We start from the raw sequence: 26,703 nt of genomic DNA on the forward strand, positions 1-26,703 counted from the left end.
AGCAGCAGAGACCCTACCGCTGGTCCCTACCACTGGTCCCTACCGCTGGTCTCTACCTCTGGTCTCTACCGCTGGTCTCTACCGCTGGACCCTACCGCTGGACCCTACCGCTGGACCCTACCGCTGGACCCTACCGCTGGTCCCTACCGCTGGACCCTACCGCTGGTCTCTACAGCTGGTCTCTACCGCTGGACCCTACCGCTGGACCCTACCGCTGGTCCCTACGACTGGTTCCTACCGCTGGTTCCTACCGCTGGTCTCTACCGCTGGTCCCTACCGCTGGTCCCTACCGCTGGACCCTACCGCTGGTCTCTACCGCTGGTCCCTACCGCTGGTCTCTACCGCTGGACCCTACCGCTGGTCTCTACCGCTGGTCCCTACCGCTGGACCCTACCGCTGGTCCCTACCGCTGGTATCTACCGCTGGTCCCTACCGCTGGTCTCTACCGCTGGTCCCTACCGCTGGTCTCTACCGCTGGTCTCTACCGCTGGTATCTACCGCTGGTATCTACCGCTGGTCTCTACCGCTGGTCCCTACCGCTGGTCTCTACCGCTGGACCTTACAGTTGGTCTCCACAGGCAAAACAACAACTGTAGAGAAACCAACCTTCCACCTGGCCTTACCGTCCTACAGCAGAAATACAACCTTACTGGCCTGCAGCAGTAATATAACCTTCAGCAGTAATATAACCTTCAGCAGTAATATAACCTTCAGCAGTCTGCAACAGTAATATAATATGCAGCAGTAATATAACCTTCAGCAGTAATATAACCTTCAGCAGTAATATAACCTTCGGCAGTAATATAACCTTCAGCAGTAATATAACCTGCAGCAGTAATATAACCTGCAGCAGTCTGCAGCAGTAATATAACCTTCGGCAGTAATATAACCTTCGGCAGTAATATAACCTTCAGCAGTCTGCATCAGTAATATAACCTGCAGCAGTAATATAACCTTCAGCAGTAATATAACCTTCGGCAGTAATATAACCTTCAGCAGTAATATAACCTGCAGCAGTAATATAACCTTCAGCAGTAATATAACCTTCACCAGTAATATCACCTTCAGCAGTAATATAACCTTCAACAGTAATATAATGAGATACACTACACTTAAATGGAGCAGCAGTCACAATAATCAAACAACAATATAAACATACCTGTTCTATATTACCCATGGAACGCACATAATACAGTAACAAACCTGTTCTATATTACCCATGGAACGCACATAATACAGTAACAAACCTGTTCTATATTACCCATGGAACGCACATAATACAGTAACATACCTGTTCTATATTACCCATGGAACGCACATAATACAGTAACATAGCTGTTCTATATTACCCATGGATCACACATAATACAGTAACATACCTGTTCTATATTACCCATGGAACGCACATAATACAGTAACAAACCTGTTCTATATTACCCATGGAACGCACATAATACAGTAACATACCTGTTCTATATTACCCATGGAACACACATAATACAGTAACAAACCTGTTCTATATTACCCATGGAACGCACATAATACAGTAACATACCTGTTCTATATTACCCATGGAACACACATAATACAGTAACATACCTGTTCTATATTACCCATGGAACGCACATAACACAGTAACATACCTGTTCTATATTACCCATGGAACATCCATAATACAGTAACATACCTGTTCTATATTACCCATGGAACGCACATAATACAGTAACATACCTGTTCTATATTACCCATGGAACACACATAATACAGTAACATAGCTGTTCTATATTACCCATGGAACACACATAATACAGTAACATACCTGTTCTCTATTGCCTATGGAACACACATAATACAGTAACAAACCTGTTCTATATTACCCATGGAACGCACATAATACAGTAACAAACCTGTTCTATATTACCCATGGAACACACATAATACAGTAACATACCTGTTCTCTATTGCCTATGGAACATACATAATACAGTAACATAGCTGTTCTATATTACCCATGGAACGCACATAATACAGTAACATACCTGTTCTATATTACCCATGGAACGCACATAATACAGTAACATACCTGTTCTATATTACCCATGGAACACACATAAACATTGCATATTTGAGATCATTGAGATTCCTGTCCCTATGACGATCCCTCTGTAGAGTAACAGCCACAACAATATAAAAACACCATACCTGTTCCTGTTCAAATGGCCTGAGACAGAAATACAGTAACACACCTGTTCCTGTTCAAATGGCCTGAAACAGAAATACAATAACATACCTGTTCCTGTTCAAATGGCCTGAGACAGAAATACAGTAATACACCTGTTTCTGTTCAAATGGCCTGAGACAGAAATACAGTAACATACCTGCTCTTGTTCAAATGGCCTGGGACAGAAATACAATAACATACCTGTTCCTGTTCAAATGGCCTGAGACAGAAATACAGTAATACACCTGTTTCTGTTAAATGGCCTGAGACAGAAATACAATAACACACCTTTTCAAATGGCCTGAGACAGAAATACAAAAACGTACCTGTTCCTGTTCAAATGGTCTGAGACAGAAATACGGTAACACACCTGTTCAAATCGCCTGAGACAAATACAATAACATACCTGTTCCTGTTCAAATGGCCTGAGGCAGAAATACAATAACACACCTTTTCAAATGGCCTGAGACAGAAATACAGTAACACACCTTTTAAAATGGCCTGAGACAGAAATACAGTAACACACCTTTTCAAATGGCCTGAGACAGAAATACAGTAACACACCTTTTCAAATGGCCTGAGACAGAAATACAGTAACACACCTGTTCAAATGGCCTGAGACAGAAATACGGTAACACACCTTTTCAAATGGCCTGAGACAGAAATACGGTAACACACCTTTTCAAATGGCCTGACACAGAAATACGGTAACACACCTGTTCAAATGGCCTGAGACAGAAATACAGTAACACACCTTTTCAAATGGCCAGAGACAGAAATACGGTAACACACCTTTTCAAATGGCCAGAGACAGAAATACGGTAACACACCTTTTCAAATGGCCTGAGACAGAAATACGGTAACACACCTGTTAAAATGGCCTGAGACAGAAATACGGTAACACACCTTTTCAAATGGCCTGAGACAGAAATACAGTAACACACCTGTTAAAATGGCCTGAGACAGAAATACGGTAACACACCTGTTCTGCTCGATGAGGATCCTCAGGGTCTGTCTGTTGGTGAGCATCACGTCAGCGTCCATACTGAAGTAGTAGTCACAGCTTGGGTCCTTACGACACAGCCCCCTTGGGTATAGACACGGAGGAAATAAGTCTAATCAATCATTGATTAATTATAATTATAATATAAACGATGGCCTGATGAGCTACCAAGCAGATACTTTGAAGTCTTAAATGAGATACATTTAGTCATCACATATGGACCTACTCCCTACGCACTAGACATGTAGAAGAGTAATCAATCAATGATAGGGAGATTGATCAATTAGAGATCAATGATCAATTTAAACGGACAACATAACGATAGGTAGATTAGATACAAAACATATACTTTACCATAAGTCCTACTGTACTCTGCAAGTTTCCAATGATTAGAGCCTAAATAAAACACTACTAATTCCCTACTACAGAGATTCAGTTCTCAATGAAGGGTGTAATTGAGGCTTATGTACTGTATATTCATTTGAAGATTACAGACCACTGATAACCCTTAGAGAGGATTGTGAATAATGGGGGAACACCCAGACCTGCCCTGTCCTGTCCCGACCTGCCCTGTCCCATCCTGTCCCAACCTATCGCGTCCTTCCCTGTCCTGTCCCGATCTGTCCTGTCCCATCCTGTCCCAACCTATCGCGTCCTTCCCTGTCCTGTCATGCCCATCCTGTCCTGTCCTTTCCCGACCTGCCCTGTCCTGTCCCGACCTGCCCTGTCCTGTCCCGACCTGCCCTGTCCTGTCCCGACCTGCCCTGTCCTGTCCCGACCTGCCCTGTCCTGTCCCGACCTGCCCTGTCCCGTCCTGTCCCAACCTACCACGTCCTTCCCTGTCCTGTCCTTCCCTGTCCTGTCCTGTCCTTCCCCGTCCTGTCCTTCCCTGTCCTGTCCTGTCCCGACCTGCCCTGTCCTGTCCCGTCCTGTCCCAACCTACCACGTCCTTCCCTGTCCTGTCCTTCCCTGTCCTGTCCCGACCTGCCCTGTCCTTCCCTGTCCTGTCCTGTCCTGTCCCGTCCCAACCTATCGCGTCCTTCCCTGTCCTGTCCCGATCTGTCCTGTCCCATCCTGTCCCAACCTATCGCGTCCTTCCCTGTCCTGTCATGCCCATCCTGTCCTGTCCTACTCTGTCTTGTCCTGTCTAGTGATCTAAAACATTGGCATGCTCTCTCTGTGATAGTTCAATTAGTTCATTGAGAGCCTGGAGTCAGATCTGTTTGTGTTGTCTAACCTAGCCTGGTGTCAGATCTGTTTGTGTTGTCTAACCTAGCCTGGTGTCAGATCTGTTTGTGTTGTCTAACCTAGCCTGGAGTCAGATCTGTTTGTGTTGTCTAACCTAGCCTGGTGTCAGATCTGTTTGTGTTGTCTAACCTAGCCTGGAGTCAGATCTGTTTGTGTTGTCTAACCTAGCCTGGGGTCAGATCTGTTTGTGTTGTCTAACCTAGCCTGGTGTCAGATCTGTTTGTGTTGTCTAACCTAGCCTGGAGTCAGATCCGTTTGTGTTGTCTAACCAAGCCTGGTGCCAGATCTCTTTGTGTTGTCTGCCCTAGCCTGGGGTCAGATCCGTTTGTGTTGTCTAACGTAGCCTGGAGTCAGATCTGTTTGTGTTATCTAACCTAGCCTGGAGTCAGATCTTTTTGTGTTGCCTAACCTAGCCTGGAGTCAGATCTGTTTGTGTTGTCTAACCTAGCCTGGAGTCAGATCTGTTTGTGCTGTCTAACCTAGCCTGGAGTCAGATCTGTTTTGTGTTGTCTAACCTAGCCTGGTGCCAGATCTGGTTGTGCTGTCTAACCTAGCCTGGTGTCAGATCTGTTTGTGTTGTCTAACCTAGCCTGGAGTCAGATCTGTTTGTGCTGTCTAACCTAGCCTGGTGCCAGATCTGTTTGTGTTGTCTAACCTAGCCTGGTGTCAGATCTGTTTGTGCCGTCTAACCTAGCCTGGTGTCAGATCTGTTTGTGCCGTCTAACCTAGCCTGGGGTCAGATCTGTTTGTGTTGTCTAACCTAGCCTGCAGTCAGATCCGTTTGTGTTGTCTAACCTAGCCTGGAGTCAGATCTGTTTGTGTTGTCTAACCTAGCCTGGAGTCAGATCTGTTTGTGTTGTCTAACCTAGCCTGGTGTCAGATCTGTTTGTGCTGTCTAACCTAGCCTGGGGTCAGATCTGTTTGTGTTGTCTAACCTAGCCTGGTGCCAGATGTGTTTGTGCTGTCTAACCTTTTTTTAACCTTTATTTAACTTGCTAAGTCAGTTAAGAACAAATTCTTAATTACAATGATGGCCTACACCGGCCAAACCTGGACAACGCTGGGCCAATTGTGCGCCACCCTATGGGACTCCCAACGTAGCCTGGTGCCAGATCTGTTTGTGCTGTCTTGCCTAGTCCTATGTTTGTTGTCACGCAGCTAGACAGTTCATACAGATCTGGGAACAGGCTAAGCTAGACAGTTCATTCTGAGGTGAGGGGGGAAGGTTTAGGGGCCCTAGTCTCTCCGAGGTGAGATGTGGTGGGAAGGTTTAGGGGCCCTAGTCTTTCTGAGGTGAGGGGGAAGGTTTAGGGGCCCTAGTCTCTCTGAGGTGAGGTGGAAGGTTTAGGGGCCCTAGTCTCTCTGAGGTGAGGTGAGGGGGAAGGTTTAGGGGCCCTAGTCTCTCTGAGGTGAGGTGGAAGGTTTAGGGGCCCTAGTCTCTCTGAGGTGAGGGGGGAAGGTTTAGGGGCCCTAGTCTCTCTGAGGTGAGGTGGAAGGTTTAGGGGCCCTAGTCTCTCTGAGGTGAGGTGAGGGGGAAGGTTTAGGGGCCCTAGTCTCTCTGAGGTGAGGCGGGAGGTTTAGGGGCCCTAGTCTCTCTGAAGTGAGGTGAGGGGGGAAGGTTTAGGGGCCCTAGTCTCTCTGAGGTGAGGTGAGGGGGGAAGGTTTAGGGGCCCTAGTCTCTCTGAGGTGAGGTGAGGGGGGAAGGTTTAGGGGCCCTAGTCTCTCTGAGGTGAGGTGAGGGGGAAGGTTTAGGGGCCCTAGTCTCTCTGAGGTGAGGGGGAAGGTTTAGGGGCCCTAGTCTTTCTGAGGTGAGGTGATGGGGGAAGGTTTAGGGGCCCTAGTCTCTCTGAGGTGAGGGGGGAAGGTTTAGGGGCCCTAGTCTCTCTGAGCTGAGGGGGGAAGGTTTAGGGGCCCTAGTCTCTCTGAGGTGAGGTGAGGGGGAAGGTTTAGGGGCCCTAGTCTCTCTGAGGTGAGGTGAGGAGGGAAGGTTTAGGGGCCCTAGTCTCTCTGAGGTGAGGTGAGGGGGGAAGGTTTAGGGGCCCTAGTCTCTCTGAGGTGAGGTGAGGGGGAAGGTTTAGGGGCCCTAGTCTCTCTGAGGTGAGGTGAGGGGGAAGGTTTAGGGGCCCTAGTCTCTCTGAGGTGAGGTGAGGGGGGAAGGTTTAGGGAAGAGAGACGGGGACACACCCAACTAGATGAATCACACATACACACAGGTCGGGTAGCGTACGTACATGCCCATATTCCTGGCCTCTCCTTGGCTCAAGTTCTCCTCCGGACCCACAACCTTGAAGCTGTTGAACACGTCTTTATTTTCCTCCCAAAACTTCTGGATGTGTCTCTCATGGTAAACCTCCTACAGAGAGAGAGAGAGAGAACGAGAAACCGAGAGACAGAGAGACATAGAATTATTACTAATATTACAGTTAAATTATAGAGAGCTGAGAGAGAGAGAAGAGGATGTGGTTGGAAGCTGTGTCTTGCACTCTGCCATACTGAGTCGATCCAGAGCCAAGGTCCAGCTGCAGATACTCCATACTCACATTGTTATGAACGAAGACGTTAAGTTTATGTTTGGGGTAGTCGAGGGTCACAAGTCTCTGGAAGAATTGAGAGAGGAAAGGAGTGGGCTGTTCGATGAACACTCCAACCATCACAGTGGGATACTCCTGTTGATACAAGACATACTGTTATTAAACAACACTTACCAAACACATTGCAGTAATGAAAATCTGTTCTGGTCACATTTTATTTGGATTGTCAGGATTTTCTGTCAACAAATCTGTTGATAAGCAACTGCTTGTTAAGATTAGGGTTAGAATAAGGGTTAAGGTTAAGGTAGGGTTCCCCAACGTGACGAATTTGGCCCGCGGGTGGTTTTATCTGGCCCGCGGGTGGTTTGATTTGGTCCGCGGAAGGTTTGATTTGGTCCGCGGGTGGTTTTATTTGGCCCGTGGGTGGTTTGATTTGGCACGCGGGTGGTTTTATTTGGCCCGTGGGTGGTTTGATTTGGGCCGCGGGTGGTTTGATTTGGCCCGTGGGTGGTTTGATTTGGCACGCGGGTGGTTTTATTTGGCCCGTGGGTGGTTTGATTTGGCCCGCGGGTGGTTTGATTTGGGCCGCGGGTGGTTTTATTTGGCCCGCGGGTGGTTTGATTTGGTCCGCGGGTGGTTTGATTTGGCCCGTGGGTGGTTTTATTTGGCCCATGGGTGGTTTGATTTGGTCCGTGGGTGGTTTTATCTGGTCCGCGGGTGGTTTGATTTGGCCCGTGGGTGGTTTGATTTGGTCCGCGGGTGGTTTGATTTGGCCTGTGGGTGGTTTGATTTGGCCCGCAGGTGGTTTGATTTGGCCCGTGGGTGGTTTGATTTGGTCCGTGGGTGGTTTGATTTGGTCTGTGGGTGGTTTGATTTGGTCCGCGGGTGGTTTTATTTGGCCCGTGGGTGGTTTGATTTGGCCCGCGGGTGGTTTGATTTGGGCCGCGGGTGGTTTTATTTGGCCCGCGGGTGGTTTGATTTGGTCCGCGGGTGGTTTGATTTGGCCCGTGGGTGGTTTTATTTGGCCCATGGGTGGTTTGATTTGGTCCGTGGGTGGTTTTATCTGGTCCGCGGGTGGTTTGATTTGGCCCGTGGGTGGTTTGATTTGGTCCGCGGGTGGTTTGATTTGGCCTGTGGGTGGTTTGATTTGGCCCGCAGGTGGTTTGATTTGGCCCGTGGGTGGTTTGATTTGGTCCGTGGGTGGTTTGATTTGGTCTGTGGGTGGTTTGATTTGGTCCGCGGGTGGTTTGATTTGCCCGCGGGTGGTTTGATTTGGTCCGCCGGGTGGTTTGATTTGGTCCGCGGGTGGTTTGATCAGGTCCGCGGGAGAAATATCTCCCTCACTAACTTTAAGCATCAGCTGTCTGAGCAGCTCACAGATCACTGCAGCTGTACACAGTCCATCTGTAAATAGCCCATCCAACTACCTCATCCCCATATTGTTTTATTTACTTTTGTTGCTCTTTTGCACACCAGTATCTCTACTTGCACATCATCATCTGCATATTTATCACTCCAGTGTTAATCTGCTAAATTGTAATTACTTCACTACTGTGGCCTATTTATTGCCTTACCTCCTTACTCCATTTGCACACACTGTATATAGATTTATCTATTGTTATTGACTGTACGTTTGTTTATTCCATGTGTAACTCTGTGTTGTTGTTTGTGTCGCACTGCTTTGCTTTATCTTGGCCAGGTCGCAGTTGTAAATGAGAACTTGTTCTCAACTGGCCTACCTGGTTAAATAAAAGTAAAATAAAAATAATTCCTAGTCGATCACCAAATATTTCTTTAGAAAAGCCAACGAACGATAAAGACTTGAGCTCCTTTTTTTTTAAAAATGGTGTTGAGCTGTTGCCGGAAGGTGCACTTGATTCAAAAGTCTAGCAGAGTATTCCCATGAGACAAACTCCCCCTACACGGCAGACCGGCAAATCTGTGACTAAACCGAGTGCACCTACTGTGCTGCAGAATCGGATAGCTCAGTGGCTACAGAGCTTCCATGACCCTGACCACAGCCAAGTTTAATAGGCTACTAGCCTACGTCAGATTTAATAACTGTCAACGAATACAGCAAAGAGCTGCTGTTTTTATGACTGAGATCATGTTTAAGTTTATATTCAGCACCGTCAATGTTTTTATTCAACACTATAACAAAACGCGCTTCTCCCTACTTCCGCTCGGACTGCAGCTGCAATGAATCAGTAGCCAGGTATCGACAGCCCATCAGTAGCCAGGTATCGACAGCCCATCAGTAGCCAGGTATCGACAGCCCATCAGTAGCCAGGTATCGACAGCCCATCAGTAGCCAGGTATCGACAGCCCATCAGTAGCCAGGTATCGACAGCCCATCAGTAGCCAGGTATCGACAGCCCATCAGTAGCCAGGTATCGACAGCCCATCAGTAGCCAGGTATCGACAGCCCATCAGTAGCCAGGTATCGACAGCCCTGCGTTTTTTATTATTAAAATAGAATACCAAGTCGGAAACTCTGGCATCTTTCTAGAGCTCTGACCTTTCGACCTGAAGATCACTGACGTCGTGGTTTGACCATGTTGACCATCAGATGCAGGTACCATCAGTCCACAAGTGCTAAACCAACTGATCTATTTTGTCATCAAAGCTCGAGTTTTGAAATATAATATGGTCTGATTAACAATATTGGCAAGCCAATCATATAAGCCAATATGCTGTGATAATCTCTTAGGCCTACTGCCCAAACCTCATTCCTACAGAACTCTTTGTCTGAGGTTAATGTAAAGAAAAACATCTGAACAGTAGATCTTAGCTTGCTTTTCGATTCAGGAAGTGATCTCGTCTCAGAAAAAGGTTGGTGACCACTGTTGTAGATCATATCCACATAAAGTGTTACCGCTGTTTTCAATAACTCATCCAATTAGGTATTTTTATTCACTAACATCATTTCTCACTTTTACTAACACTTTACTTCATTAATAATCATAAACAGAAAATGACACGCGTTCTAAAAGTTAACAACACCTGCAACATGTACAATCAAACTATAATTGACAACAACAACAGAGAAGAGCAATGTCTGTCTGTTTAGACTCAATGAAATGATGTGAGAGTGGGAACCTCCCTGAAGACACTGAAAAGGATTTGGCATGGGTCCCCAGATCCTCAAATAATTCTACAGCTGCACCATCGAGAGCATCCTGACCGGTTGCATCACCGCCTGGTATGGCAACTGCTCGGCATCTGACCGTAAGGCGCTACAGAGGCTAGTGAGTACAGCCCAGTACATCACTGGGGCCAAGCTTCCTGCCATCCAGGACTTATATACTAGGCGGTGTCAGAGGAAAGCCCATAAAATTGTCAGAGACTCCAGTCACCCAAGTCATAGACTGTTTTCTCTGCTACCTCATGGCAAGCAGTACCGGAGAGCCAAGTCTAGGACCAAAAGGCTCCGTAAACATCTTCTACCCGCAAGCCATAAGACTGCTGAACAATTAATCAATTGGCCACTGGACTATTTACATTGACACCCCACCTCCCATTTGTTTTTTACAATGCTGCTACTCGCTGTTTATAATCTATGCATAGCCACGTCACCCCAACCTACATGTACAAATTACCTCAACTAACCTATACCCCTCCACACTGACTCGGTACCGGTACTCCCTGAATATAGCCTCGTTATTGTTATTATATTGTTACTTTTTATAATGTTTTAGTTTATTTGGAAAATATTTTCTTAACTCTTCTTGAACTGCACTGTTGGTTAAGGGCTTGTAAGTAAGCATGCTTGTCCCTCTCTGAAGAGGTTGAGAGCTGGTCCCTCCCTGAAGAGACAGTAGACAGAGGAGAGAGTTGTTTCCTATGACTCTCTGATTCTCCAGTCCACACAGCTTTACAGGGCCTCCCTCCTCCTGACCAGGCTAAAGACCAGGCCTGGGCCAGCCGGACAGGGATGAAAAAAAGATCTAATTTGCGAGTTTCGTGATCACTAATGAGTTCTAGAACTTCCAAGGATGGAAGTGGCACCCCAGTGACCAAGCCAGAGGGCACCTTAAATTGTTACGGACAGGAAGGACAGAAAGAAATGAAGAAAAGACAAGGTAAAGGAAAAGAGAGGGAAGGATCCTGCAGAGTCTCGGAGAAGGCAGGACAAGAGCTCCGCCTACAGAGACCAAGCCTTCAGACGTTAGAGGGTCAGCAACAACAATGTGTCTTTGTGCTGCTAGGACCTAGGCCCTGTCCCAAAACCACAGTATACATAGCAAGGAGGCCCGGCCTGGGACGTGACCTGAGCTTACCCCTTATCCCTCACATACAGCCAGGGCATCTCTCTCTCTCTCCCTCTCTATCACTCACTCACAGGACACAGCGGGGACAATGTTCTTGAACCTCTCTGTTGAAACTGTTGGGACCCTCTGACCTCCACACAGGTCCCAGAGTCCAGTAAATCTTTCTCTGAACCATCCAACCTTCAGTATGGTCCAGTAAATATGCCTCTAAATAGCACAGCAGTGTGAAATATTGCCGCTTACCCTCAGCTTCTAATACCCTGCCCATTATCAAGCAAATGAGAGGCAGGATTTCTGAGGATTTGTCCGTTCATCATATTCAATGGCAGTGGATGGTTCATTGAAGACGTCTTCTAGAGATTCTCCCAAAGATGTCATTTATACAGCTGGGTTGGTTTGAGTTTGCTCCAGTCACAGTCAAATAGACAGAGTGAATACATCCATTCATAGATCTCACACAGTAAAGTCTCTGAGGAGGAATAGAGGCTCTCTGGAGACAGCGGTGTAGCGGGGTGTTCAGATCCACATGTGCTTGATGATGTATTCTGTTTACCATCCAAGCTTCTAACCATTCCCCATGTCTATGTTTATATCCCTGAATGAAGTGAAAAATGGAGCGAAAGAGGGGAGGAGAGATGGACAGACAGACAACGAAGTAGACAGTCACTGTTAGAGATAGTTCTTACTCCTGTCACTGATATGTCTATAGAGACAGACAGTTCTTAGTCCTGTCACTGATATGTCTAGAGACAGTTCTTACTCCTGTCACGGATATGTCTACAGAGACAGTTCTTAGTCCTGTCACTGATATGTCTATAAAGACTGGGGTTGTCCCTGACAGTTAAAAAATATTGGTTGACCTAAAGTCATCTGTTCTTTCGAAATGTTTGGATGTGTATTTTTCCATATATATATATGAACAAAAAAAAAGGATATATATATATATATATATACACCCTATGTGTTTTAATAACATCAACTATATGCATTGAGCTTGTCTGATGCTTTAAGCTTATAGTTTGATGAAATAAGACAAATCTCTCAAGAGGGCGCCAGAGATCTAGATAACCAGAAGAAAAAAAACTTCACCTGACCCAACCATTCTCCTCCCGCTCCTGCTGGCTTTCGCAGATTCTGCCATTACTCTCCTGAAGTTGCCAGTACATTTTTTACATTTATATTTTAATATTTAACCTTTAGTTAACTATGCAAGTCAGTCAAGAACAAATTGTTATTTACAATGACGGCCTACCAAAAGGCAAAAGGCCTCCGGCGGGGACAGGGGCTGGGATAAAAAATAAATAAATATATATATATATATATATATATATATATATATATAGGACAAAACACACATCATGACAAGATGTGCAGGTAAAAGGCTACACGTGAGTCAGAAACCTTTCTCATGTGGAATGCCAAACTATCTTACAATTTCTATCGATCTGCGTGCCAGTTATGGTTTTCATATGCACATTTTCATGGAACTGTTTCACTTAATGTATAATAACGTCTTCATATATATCGGGGCTCCCAAGTGGCACTGCATCTCAGTGCTAGAGGCGTCACTACAGACCCTGGTTCGATTCTGGGCTGTATCACAACCAGCCGTGATTGGGAGTCCCATAGGGCGGCGCACAATTGGCCCAGCGTCGTCTGGGTTTGGCCGGTGTAGGCCGTCATTGTAAATAAGAATTTGTTCTTAACTGACTTGCCCAGTTAAATAAAAGGTTAAATAAAATCTAAATCTCCAAAAATCTAAATTCTATCCAAATCTAAATGAAAATTATACAAATCTAAAAGTAACTTCTATTGCCATTTGCAACTATGTAAAAATAGACAACATAAAGCCAACAAATAAAAACATCGCAGCCTGCAGGTATAAAACATCCTGATGAAAATAAATATCCTGATGAAAATAAATATGAATCACATTGGTTGCACATGGTCTGTCTGCAAGGAACTAGAAACATTGTATGAAATATTAACTTGGGTCTGGCCCACTAGTAAACCTGCAACATTGTATAAAATATTCTGAGCCCTCACAGAGTTTCCTGCGCCAGTGAGCTCAGGACAGACACGGTTGTAGGCTATTTGCGCAATGGACAACAAGCAGTGCTTTACATCAGGAGAGGACGGCCAGGTAGTCCTGAGACATGGTCCTAGGGCTCAAGCACTGAGAGAGAGAGAGAGAGAGAGAGAGAGAGACAGAGAGAGACAGAGAGAGAGAGAGACAGAGAGAGAGAGACAGAGAGAGAGAGACAGAGAGAGACAGAGAGAGAGAGACAGAGAGAGAGAGACAGAGAGAGACAGAGAGAGAGAGACAGAGAGAAACAGAGAGAGACAGACAGAGAGAGACAGAGAGAGACAGAGAGAGAGAGACAGAGAGAGAGAGACAGAGAGAGAGAGACAGAGAGAGACAGAGAGAGAGAGACAGAGAGAAACAGAGAGAGACAGACAGAGAGAGACAGAGAGAGAGAGAGAGAGATATTACAGAATAGATACTGGAGGATGAGAGGGGGGGGTGTCGGGAGACACTGAGTATAGCCTACCAAGATCCCCTCCACCGCACAACCCCGAGGGGTGTAGAAACAGACAGGAAGATCACCCACTCAGGTAGAGTACATTAAAAAAAAATGTCTGTGTGTCTGTTTCTCTCTGTTTGTGTCTGTGTGTATCTGTCTGTGTGTTTTCTGTCTGTGTCTGTGTGTATCTGTCTGTGTGTCTGTGTGTATCTGTCTGTCTGTCTGTCTGTCTGTCTGTCTGTCTGTCTGTCTGTCTGTCTGTCTGTCTGTCTGTCTCTGTTTGTGTGTATCTCTTGGTCTGTCTGTCTGTCTGTCTGTCTGTCTGTCTGTCTGTCTGTCTGTCTGTCTGTCTGTCTGTCTGTCTGTCTGTCTGTCTGTCTGTCTGTCTGTCTGTCTGTCTGTATCTCTGTTTGTGTGTTTGTGTGTCTGTGTGTATCTCTGTTTGTCTGTATCTCTGTCTGTGTGTATCTCTGTCTGTCTGTATCTCTGTCTGTGTGTCTGTGTGTAACCCTCCCAGCCCAACAATGACCGTTCCTGTGTCCCTACAGACCCTTATTAAAATAGCAGAAGTGTCTGAGAGCCACTCTAGACAGAGGAAGCAGAGAGCTGCTGTGGTGCAGGACATGGGTTTTTGGGGTTTTTCATTGAGCTTCACTTAAATGGGTGTCACTGTCAAACCAGCCCTGTATTTAATGGTCCTGCTCAGCGGGCGTTGTATCCACCGGGCTAAGTTACCGTGGTTACCCACCCGGAAACAATTCTCACTGCACGTAAACGTAGGGCATATAAATGTGGGGATCTGATGGTATTTCTGATTGGCTTAACGCCCCACCACTAACGACCTGTGGAACTTCTCAAAGTAAATGTTTTATTCACCTCAAAACAGCAAGCAAACAAAGTCTGTTTTTACATCCATTGAGAATTACCATAGTTCCTCGATGTATTTGAAACCTCTTTCCAGCTCTCTCCCTTTCGACAACCACTCAGCGTGAAAGGGAAACATGTGATCCAGTGGAAACATCCTAAAATAGTCCCACCTTATTACTTCTTATCAGTGCTTGACTTGGACTGAAATAGATTCCGCTAGTCATTTTAGGTGCTGGTACTGTTTTATATTTAGGTGCAGGAGCTTCACAATACAGTTGAGATAATATTATTATATAAGAGAAACAGAGGCTCTAGTGTAACCGATGTGAAATGGCTAGCTAGTTAGCGGTGGTGTAACCGGTGTGAAACGGCTAGCTAGTTAGCGGTGGTGCGCGCTAATAGCGTTTCAATCGGGTGACGTCACTCGCTCTGAGACCTTGAAGTAGTTGTTCCCCTTGCTCTGCAAGGGCCGTGGCTTTTGTGGAGCGAGAGGTAACGATGTGTTGAGGGTGACTGTTGTCAATGTGTGCAAAGGGTCCCTGGTTTGAGCCCAGGTAGGTGGGGAGGAGAGGGACAGAAGGAAAACTGTTACACAAGTAGTAGAAAATGTTAGATGACAGAGCTGAGGATCTCTCTTTCTTTCCTGTCCGTCCACAGTCCACCTGGTCGTGCTGCTGCTACAGTTTCAACTGTTCTGCCTGCGGCTATGGAACCCTGACCTGTTCACTAAACGTGCTACCTGTCCCGGACCTGCTGTCTCGACATCTGAATGAATGATCGGCTATGAAAAGCCAACTGGCAATTACTCCTGAAATGCTGACCTGTTGCACCCTCTACAACCACTGTGATTATTATTTGACCCTGCCGGTCATCTATGAACGTTTGAACATCTTGAAGAACAATCTAGGCTTAATGGCCATGTACTCTTATAATCTCCACCTGGCACAGCCAGAAGAGGACTGGCCACCCCTCAGAGCCTGGTTCCTCTCTTGGTTTCTTCATAGGTTCCTGCCTTTTCTAGGCAGTTTTTCCTAGCCACCGTGCTTCTACATCTGCATTGCTTTATAAATACAAGGGCTTTATCAATACATTTGATTGATAGATAGATAAAGAGAGAAGCATGTGATGTCTGGCTTATCACACCACTCAATCAATCTCTCTCTCTCTTTCCCTCTAGGTCTCTATATCTCTCTCTCTCTCTCTCAATTCAATTCAATTTAAGTGCTTCATTGGCATGGGATACATATGTTAACATTGCCAAAGCAAGTGAAATGGATCATAAACAAAATTAAAATAAACCAAAATGTACAGTAAACATTACACTCACAGAAGTTCCTAAATATTAAAGACCTTACAAATGTCATATTATTTCCATATACAGTGTGCAAATAGCTAAAGTACAAAAGGGAAAATAAATACACATAAATATGGGTTGTATTTACAGTGACATTTGTAGGAGAGGAGAAGAGAAGGAGAGGAGAAGAGGAGAGAAGAAGGGAAGGAGGGAAGAGGAGAGGAGGAGAGAAGGAGAGGAGGAGAGGAGGAAAGGAGAAGAGGAGGAGAGGGAGGAGGAGAGGAGGAGAGGAGAAGAAGGAAGAGGAGAGAAGAGAAGGAGAGGGAGGAGGAGAGGGAAGACGAGAGGAGGAGAAGAGGAGGAGAGGGAGGAGGAGAGGGAAGAGGAGACGAGGAGAGGAGGAGAGGAGGAAAGGAGAAGAGGAGGAGAGGGAGGAGGAGAGGGAAGAGGAGAGGAGGAGAGGAGAAGAGAAGGAGAAGGAAGAGGAGAGAAGAAGAGAAGGAGAGGGAAGAGGAGAGAAGAAGGGAAGGAGGGAAGAGGAGAGGAGGAGGAGAGGGAGGAGGAGAGGGAAGAGGAGAGGAGGAGAGGAGAAGAAGGAAGAGGAGAGAAGAGAAGGAGAGGGAGGAGGAGAGGGAAGACGAGAGGAGGAGAAGAGGAGGAGAGGGAGGAGGAGAGGGAAGAGGAGACGAGGAGAGGAGGAGAGGAGGAAAGGAGAAGAGGAGGAGAGGGAGGAGGAGAGGGAAGACGAGAAGATTTGGATTTGTGTGGTTCACTCACTTTGAGCTGAGACAAATCCACCATGTTGTGGTCACAGACGCCACAGCCTCTCTCATAGTTCCACGAGTTGGGGATGTAGTTTCCTAGATAGTTCAAATACATCTGAAAAAAAAATGAACAAATAGATCGGATCATGAATCATCAACAAACCCCATTGTCATACTATGTTGATTTGTCCTTTGCAACAAAGTTTCATCTAGTATTAATAGAACAGTATATTTCACATTGGTGTTTTGGTGGTAGTCTGTGTTTACTAGTGATTTACTACGGTAGTATGTTCAATAGGCTGCATCCAAAATAGCACTCTATTCCTTACATAGTGCACTACTTCTGAGCAGAGCACCAGGAATGTCAGTCTGGACTGAGAGGTCACAGACCGGTCATAGGAGAGGAATAGAGGTAATTATTCTCCCTTCTGAAGTCAATCACTAGCAACTAGGCAGGTCATACTGTATAGATGGATCACTAGCAGCTAGGCAGGTCATACTGTATAGATGGATCACTAGCAGCTAGGCAGGTCATACTGTATAGATGGATCACTAGCAGCTAGGCAGGTCATACTGTATAGATGGATCACTAGCAGCTAGGCAGGTCATACTGTATAGATGGATCACTAGCAGCTAGGCAGGTCATACTGTATAGATGGATCACTAGCAGCTAGGCAGGTCATACTGTATAGATGGATCACTAGCAGCTAGGCAGGTCATACTGTATAGATGGATCACTAGCAACTAGGCAGGTCATACTGTATAGATTACTAGCAGCTAGGCAGGTCATACTGTATAGATAGATCACTAGCAGCTAGGCAGGTCATACTGTATAGATGGATCACAAGCAGCTAGGCAGGTCATACTGTATAGATGGATCACTAGCAGCTAGGCAGGTCAAACTGTATAGATGGATCACTAGCAGCTAGGCAGGTCATACTGTATAGATGGATCACTAGCAACTAGGCAGGTCATACTGTATAGATGGATCACTAGCAACTAGGCAGGTCATACTGTATACATGGATCACTAGCAACTAGGCAGGTCATGCTGTATAGATGGATCACTAGCAACTAGGCAGGTCATACTGTATAGATGGATCACTAGCAGCTAGGCAGGTCATACTGTATAGATGGATCACTAGCAACTAGGCAGGTCATGCTGTATAGATGGATCACTAGCAACTAGACAGGTCATACTGTATAGATGGATCACTAGCAGCTAGGCAGGTCATACTGTATAGATGGATCACTAGCAGCTAGGCAGGTCATACTGTATAGATGGATCACTAGCAGCTAGGCAGGTCATACTGTATAGATGGATCACTAGCAGCTAGGCAGGTCATACTGTATAGATGGATCACTAGCAGCTAGGCAGGTCATACTGTATAGATGGATCACTAGCAGCTAGGCAGGTCATACTGTATAGATGGATCACTAGCAGCTAGGCAGGTCATACTGTATAGATGAATCACTAGCAACAAGGCAGGTCATACTGTATAGATGGATCACTAGCAGCTAGGCAGGTCATACTGTATAGATGGATCACTAGCAGCTAGGCAGGTCATACTGTATAGATGGATCACTAGCAGCTAGGCAGGTCATACTGTATAGATGAATCACTAGCAACAAGGCAGGTCATACTGTATAGATGGATCACTAGCAGCTAGGCAGGTCATACTGTATAGATGGATCACTAGCAGCTAGGCAGGTTTAGCTTTAGTGTATTCAACATGTTCTATAGGAGCTAATTTAAGGGAAAATAAATAAACATAAATATGGGTTGTATTTACAATGACATTTGTAGGAGAGGAGAAGAGAAGAAGAGGAGGAGAGGAGAGAAGGAAGAGGAGGAGAGGAGAAGAGAAGGAGAGGAGGAGAGAAGGAGAGGAGGAGAGGAGAGGAGGAGGAGAGGAGAAGAGGAGGAGAGGAGGAGAGGAGGAGAGGAGAAGAGGAGGAATATAGCCTTAAATATTATTATTTAAATATTATTCAGCCTACTCACGAGTGTCTATCTGACAGCAGTTTGAACCCCAGAGTGCAATTCATCATCACACAATCATAGATATCCCCCTAGCAAAACACACACACACACACACACACACACACACACACACACACACACACACACACACACACACACACACACACACACACACACACACACACACACACACACACACGTGGGAGCATTTTGACGACAGCACTAGTGTTGGGATCCATGTCTTGGTTAAACAACAACAGATTCTCTGGGAGATGGTACATAATAGAACTGTTGGAGGGTGTGTGTGTGTGTGTGTGTGTGTGTGTGTGTGTGTGTGTGTGTGTGTGTGCGCGGGCGTACGAGCGTGAGTGTTTCTAATCATTGTAATCCAGGGATTCTCCGCTCTAACTCGTCTGACGACAACAACCACACAACAGATGCCTTTCTGATGCAACTAAAAACTAGACTTTATTTCAAGTGAATCCAGATAAACTGTTGTGTTAATCCCGCCGTTTATTTTTAGACAGGTCGTTAAGATAGGCCATTAACCCGACCTTAATAACTCACTGTTCTCAAAAGCTACTTTTTTATTTTATTTAACTAGGCAAGTCAGTTAAGAAAAAAATCGTATTTTTAATGACGGCCTAAGAACAGTGGGTTAATTGCCTTTTTCAGGGGCAGAACGACAGATTTTTACCTTGTCAGCTCGGGGATTCAATCTTGCAACCTTTTGATCTTGCAACCTTTCGGTTACAAGTCCAATGCTCTAACCACTAGGCTACCTGCCTCCCCTCTCCGTTCTTCACGGCTGCTGGTACATTTACAAGGTTCTGTATGATGACAGGTCTGCCCAGGCTGGCATGCACTTCATCAGGCCGTACCAATACAGAGTCAATGTGCGGGGGAACGAGGTAATTGAGGTAGAGATCTACATATAGGTAGGATAAAGTGACGAGTCTAAAGAATTAGTGCAAAAAGGGTCAATGCATATAGGTAAATAGTTAACCAATAGCTACACAGACTAACTATTTAGCAGTCTTATAGCTTGGGGGGGTAGAAGCTGTTCAGGGTCCTGTTGGTTCCTGACTCGGTGCATCCCCAGGAGAATGATTACTTTCAGCTGTGAGGAAAGACTAGAGGTATAGAAAAGTCTCCCAGGAGAATGATTTCTGAATTTACCAGACATCCTGCTATGGACTCACTGACCCAGTGTTATAGTACTGGTACGGAGGCAGGGAGAAGGGGGGATGGACGGAGGGAGGGAGGGAGAGGGGGGGATGGACGGAGGGAGGGAGAGGGGGGGATGGACAGAGGGAGGGAGAGGGGGGGATGGACAGAGGGAGGGAGAAGGGGGGATGGACAGAGGGAGGGAGAGGAGGGGATGGACGGAGGGAGGGAGAGAGGGGGTGGACAGAGGGAGGGAGAGGGGGGGATGGACAGAGGGAGGGAGAGGGGGGATGGACGGAGGGAGGGAGGGAGGGAGAAGGGGGATGGACAGAGGGAGAGATGGCTGGAGGGAGGGAGAGGGGGGGTATGGACAGAGGTAGGGAGAAGGGGGGATGGACAGAGGGAGGGAGAAGGGGGGATGGACAGAGGGAGGGAGAGGGGGGGATGGATGGAGGGAGGGAGAAGGGGGATGGACAGAGGGAGAGATGGCTGGAGGGAGGGAGAGGTTAAATTACAGAGAGAGGGGTGGAGGGAGAGAGAGAGAGAGAGAGAGAGAGGGAGGGTTGGTTGGATGTAGTGAGAGAAGGGAGTGAGGGAGGGAGAGATGAGGGGGGAGTGAGGGAGGGAGAGGGATGTAGTGAGAGAAGGGAGTGAGGGAGGGAGAGGGATGTAGTGAGAGAAGGGAGTGAGGGAGGTAGAGATGACGAGGGAGTGACACCAAATGTTGGCTGGATTCCAGTGAAGTTCCCCCACACAGATTCTAAAGAATCCCAACCATCCCAACCATTCCTCCAACCCTAACTCTAGAGATGTTTCAGCACATTTTGGACAGGAACCTCAGAAAGTTGGCCTGAACACCAGCCTTGCAGGCAGCTCTGGGGGGGGGGGGGGGGGGGGTTGAATCTTATCGTTCCAACTAAAATAAATCAATGTGAAACACTGACATAACTCAACAAGGCTGGTTTTTGTTTTCTCCAGAAACAGTGATTCAGAAATGTTTCTGAACTGGGGCCATGGATCTGTACTCAGACACCTGAACAGTGGATTTTACCGTGGATGGTTCCGGCATGTTCAAACATGCGTTCAAACGTTAATAATTAGAAAATAAGGGAGAGCCGCACACTCTAGGAGCTCAGATGCAAAAATGTTAATATCCAACGTTTGGACAGCCAAGCTGTCTTCATCAGGGTATCATCACAAACACTGAGAGATGACTCGTTTATATCAGGTCAGAAGACACACCAAGTGTGGCCTAATATCATTGGTTAATTCTCAAATATAAAAATGGCATACAAAGAACAGCATACAAAAAAAATAAAAAATGGATAGCATACGATCATAGATTCATTTTAGACTACACAAGCTTACAAACAATTACAATGGCAAAGTCACAGTAATCACAAGAAAGGCTTCAGATCAAAGTCTACGTTGAGACCGAAGGGAGCGAGGGTCTTTAAGTTAAAGATCCAGGCAGCCTCTCGTTTTAACCATAAATTATCAAGGTCACCCCCTCTCCTAGGGAGGGTGAGATGTTCGATGCCAATTTAAACGCAGAGACGAAATCGAGTGGTTTGCTTCCAGAAAGTGGGCCCCAACTGGGTAAGTCTAGTTTTACCACCTAATGGTGCTACGTTGCTCTGAGATACGTACTTTTAATTCACGCTTTGTTTTACTCACATCATTTTTACCACAAAGACAAGTTATAAGATAAATAACTGCCTTAGTGGAGCACGTAATAACACCTTTGATTGGGATCTGTTTCCCTGTTTGTGGGTGTTTGAAGGATCTACATGTATAAGTGCCATTGCATTGAGCACAGCCATTACACTTGTATTACACTTGTAAACATTAATAATGTCTTACTCACTTTGGTGTTGGCGTTTCCATGGACGATCACTGGCAATGTGTCGTACACAGTGTTTCTGACTCGTACTCTCTCCGTTCCAAACTTCAGAAGAACTTCGTCTTTAGGGAGAGACAGGAGAACAGAAGAACAGGGTTTATTATGCTGGCTACTGGGGCAGGGCTTTACAGTATCTAAACATAATCCAAACCCTTTATTTATCTGGCTGTCACAAGGCTCTGTCTGGATTCTGTCTGGCTCTTTGGCAAAAATACACAGTCACAGGCAAAAACAGAACTCAGTATCTGTCTATTAAATGTAATCTCTCTCTGTGAATAAGCTCGTGAAAATGCTAAACGTTGTTTTTACAGATTGGTACAATTCCAAAAACTATAAATACTTTTCCTGAGTTTCACTTTAAATCGGCTGGAGATAAGAAACCGGGAGCAGTTTAAAGAACACAGACTCCAGAAACCTGAGGGTTTAAAAGACAAACAGGAAACAGGATAGAGGGGTAAAGCGAGCCAAAGGGTTAGTTGAGCCACTCCTTGTTTCTAGGAAACCATACACAAAATGTATAATTTGACCAAATATTTAGGAAAAGGTTCATCATTTCATGAAGTCTGTGAAGGAGGAAACCACATGGAAAAAGCGGGAAGGAAGTTAGGCCCAAGAAACAGACTTTCACCAAGCCAAAGGAGTGAATTCGGAAAGTATTCAGACCCCTTGACTTAATACATATTTTTGTTGTTACAGCCTTATTCTAAAATGGATGAAATTGTTTTTCCCCCCTCATCAATCTACACACAATACCTCACAATGACAAAGCAAAAAAAAAATTTTTTTATACATTTTTGCAAATGTATTAAATATAATAAAAATGCACCTTTGGCAGCGATTACAGCTTCGAGTCTTCTTGGGTATGACGCTATAAGCTTGTCACATCTGTTTCTCCAATTATTCTCTGCAGATCCTCTCAAGTTCTGTCAGGTTGGATGGGGAGCATTGCTGCACAGCTATTTTCAGGTCTCTCCAGAGATTTCGATCAGGTTCAAGTCCGGGCTCTGGCTGGGCCACTCAAGAACATTAAGAGACTTGTCCCGAAGCCACGCCTACATTTTTTTGGGCTGTGTGCTTAGGGTCGTTGTCCTGTTGGAAGGTGAACCTTTGCCCCAGGCTGAGGTCCTTAGCACTTGAAAGCAGGTTTTTATCAAGGATCTCTCTGTACTTCGATCTGTTCAGTGGCAAGTCCCTGCCGCTGAAAAACATCACCACAGCATGATACCACCACCACCATGCTTCACAGTAGGGATGGTGCCAGGTTCCCTCCAGATATGTGATGCTTGGCATTCAGGACAAAGAGTTCAATGTTGGTTTCATCAGACCAGAGAATATTGTTTCTCATGGTCTGAGAGTCCTTTTAGGTGCCTTTTGGCAAACTCCAAGCGGGCTGTCATGTGCCTTTTACTGAGGAGTGGCTTCCATCTGGCCACTCTACCATAAAGGCCTGATTGGTGGAGTGCTGCAGAGATGGTTGTCCTTCTGGAAGGTTCTCCCATCTCCACAGAGAAACTCTGGAGCTCTGTCAGAATGACATTCGGCTTCTTGGTCAGTTTCGCCAGGCAGCCAGCTCTAGGAAGAGTCTTGATGGTTCCAAACTTCTTCCATTTAAGAATGATGGAGGCCACTGTGTTCTTGGGGACCTTCAATGCGGTGCAGAAATGTTTTTGTACCCTTACCAAGATCTGTGCCTTGACACAATCCTGTCTCGGAGCTCTACGGACAATTATTTTGACCTCATGGCTTGGTTTTTGCTCTGACATGCACTGTCAACTGTGGGACTTTCTATAGACAGGTGTGTGCATTTCCAAATCATGTCCAATCCATTGAATTTACCACAGGTGGACTCCAATCAAGTTCTAGAAACATCTCAAGGATGATCAATGGAAACATGATGCACCTGAGCTCCATTTCAAGTCTCATAGCAAAGAGTCTGAATACTTATGTAAATAAGGGAGAAAAAAAATGGTATTGTATTGGTAATACATTTGCTAAAATAAAACAAATACAACTTTTTTCACTTTGTCATTATGGGATATTGTGTGTAAATTAATCAGAAAAAAAATATTTCATACATTTTAGAATAAGGCTTTAATGTAACAAAATGTGGAAAATGTCAAGGCAACTGAATACTTTCTGAATGCACTGTATTGTGTAAAAGGTTTTTATCATGCTTGTATTTACCAAAGTCAAATGTTTTGTATATCAGTCGGGGTCTCTATAAGCTACAATAGGAGGTTGTAAACCATGACAGGTCATCCTTTTAGCTGTGTGGGCTAATATACTGCAGTCAATGTTTGCCTTGGGGTAAATTGAGCCAATGGCCATGGGGTAAATTGAGCCAATGGCCATGGGGTAAATTGAGCCAATGGCCATGGGGTAAATTGAGTCAATGGCCATGGGGTAAATTGAACCAATGGCCATGGGGTAAATTGAACCAATGGCCATGGGGTAAATTGAACCAATGGCCATGGGGTAAATTGAGCCAATGGCCATGGGGTAAATTGAACCAATGGCCATGGGGTAAATTGAGCCAATGGCCATGGGGTAAATTGAGCCAATGGCCATGGGGTAAATTGAGCCAATGGCCATGGGGTAAATTGAGCCAATGGCCATAGGGTAAATTGAGCCAATGGCCATGGGGTAAATTGAGCCAATGGCCATGGGGTAAGTTGAGCCAATGGCCATGGGTAAATTGAGCCAATGGCCATGGGGTAAGTTGAGCCAATGGCCATGGGGTAAATTGAGCCAATGGCCATGGGGTAAATTGAGCCAATGGCCATGGGGTAAATTGAGCCAATGGCCATGGGGTAAGTTGAGCCAATGGCCATGGGGTAAATTGAGCCAATGGCCAGCATACAAATGATGATCACATTCGGTCAGTTTTATGCATCATATGATATGTACGTTGCATTGTGTCACGTATATGAACTCAAGATGGAGCATTTTTATTGGTACAGAGCAGACATCATCGTAAGTTGAGCCAATGGCCTTGGGGCAGACATCATCATCATGCCCCGCGTATACAAACGTAAAACAAGCTGGGATCTAGCCCCCCCCCCCTTGAGATTCCAGAGAGCAGCCAAGGAAGTGAGAGAAGAAGTCCATTTGAGCAGCAGCAAGGAATGAAGAAATAAGACTGAATGACTCTGAAGAGGTGGATGAACTAAAATAAAACAAACAAGGAACTTTGTGAAGAGAGGCTGTGACAGAGTAGCAGAGGAATTCACAATGTCTGATCTGATGACATGGAGTCTGAGCTTGATAAACATATCAACAAATCTCGCAGACCAGTTTTCATGAGCTTACTAAAGTCAAATGCAGATAACTTGCCTACGAATTGGCACATCAAAATAACATCCCTGTCCCAGACAACTGGTCAAGAAATGGAAGGTTAAGTGATATTGAAACAGAGAGATCTACATCAGAATGTAGGCATACATTTAAAGATATACAATATACCACACCCCCATTACATGAATTAAACTTTATTCTACCATCACAAGACACCATCACCCACGTACCCAATGATGGCTCAACTTACCCTGTCCCTATTCTAAACGTACCCCATACCCGGGGTATGTTGTGCCAAGAAACAAAACTGTTATGTTTAAATTCATTCTGATTATTTTCAGGGATACACAACATCATGAAATATATGTAGATATCATTGTTTGAAAGAACACCATTCTTCCCTTGACGGAGTGATGCTGAACGTAAAGAGACGGCAAAACATACCCCATTTTGCCCTAGTAAGGGCTTGCTGTTGTAACTCACCAATTGCTCCATTTAAATTCTGGAAAATCTGAGACTTGTGGTCCAAACTCATGTTCAAATTCTCCTGAAAAACATAAAGAACATTAAAAAAAATGAGGAGTGAAATCGTCTGGTTATTTTTAATCGGTTTGTCTTCTGGGGTATGATGTGTTTTCAGGCATTTTATAAGGACATGTGGTGGGATAACAATCCTGGTTACACTTCCAGTTATCACGACCATGATGTAAACGGTACAGCACTTACCCTCTGTAAAGGGTCCAGGTATGTCTATACTGAACACATTCCTTAATAATATCACTCCTTGATATCGTATTCCCAGTTCATGCTTCAAAAACCGACTTTATAAGAGGTTTTAAAAATAGGTTCTATGTGACTCAACATTCCATAGTTGTCAGAATAGATGGATGCCTTTCAATGCATGATTAATATATAATTCACCAATACATTTCTTGGCAGTCCCTAAAACATATTGCTATCAGGTTGTAAATCATTGCTGCCTCAACACATTCGTGATGAACTGTTTCAGTTACAATTACTCAATATTTTGATGAAAATAGACGACTGTAACTAAGGCTGGAAATGTCAATACAGTCAGACTAGCAGGAGGAGGGGGGGTGATCACAAGTCAGTCATAACCTGGCTAATATGTTAGCGCACACGTGTCAAACACAAGGCCCGCGGACCCGAAATAGGACACAAGCGAGTTTAAATGAGTCAACGGTTGATTCGTCTACTTTATGAAATTACAGCCTGATGCGCTAGTGTCTGTTAATTTAACATCAGCTGCGCTGTTTCAGTGTGTCCCGTTTACAGCGCGCAGCAGAGGGGATCGCTCCTCTTTTCAGTTCGCTGCAGCCGGCGACTGGAACGAGCTGCAACAAACACTCAAACTGGACAGTTTTATCTCCCTCTTTTCATTCAAATTCTCAATCATGGACACTCTTACTGACAGTGTTGGCTGCTTCACGTGATGTATTGTTGTCTCTAGCTTCTTTGCCCTTTGTGCTGTTGTCTGTGCCCAATAATGTTTGTACCATGTGTTGTGCTGCTGCCATGTTGTGTTGCTACCATGTTGTTGTCATGTTGTGTTGCTATCATGCTGTGTTGTCATGTTGTGTTGCTATCATGCTGTGTTGTCATGTTGTGTTG

At 45.4% G+C, this 26,703-nt stretch overlaps 1 protein-coding gene across 1 annotated transcript in view; it reads right to left on the reverse strand.

Annotated features, from left to right (window-relative positions):
- Nucleotides 1-26,703, reverse strand: part of LOC115188029 (procollagen-lysine,2-oxoglutarate 5-dioxygenase 2) — a gene marked incomplete at its 5' end in the record, with an annotated part of 51,079 nt that overhangs the window by 5,587 nt on the left and 18,789 nt on the right. Inside the window, 6 exon segments of the mRNA XM_029747067.1 lie at nt 3,204-3,308; nt 6,704-6,825; nt 7,013-7,138; nt 16,738-16,839; nt 21,742-21,839; nt 25,555-25,618. Coding sequence (XP_029602927.1) covers nt 3,204-3,308; nt 6,704-6,825; nt 7,013-7,138; nt 16,738-16,839; nt 21,742-21,839; nt 25,555-25,618 — 617 coding nt within the window.

The sequence above is a fragment of the Salmo trutta genome, unplaced genomic scaffold (genome assembly GCF_901001165.1).
Source record: "Salmo trutta unplaced genomic scaffold, fSalTru1.1, whole genome shotgun sequence".
NCBI classification, from domain to species: Eukaryota; Metazoa; Chordata; class Actinopteri; order Salmoniformes; family Salmonidae; genus Salmo; species Salmo trutta.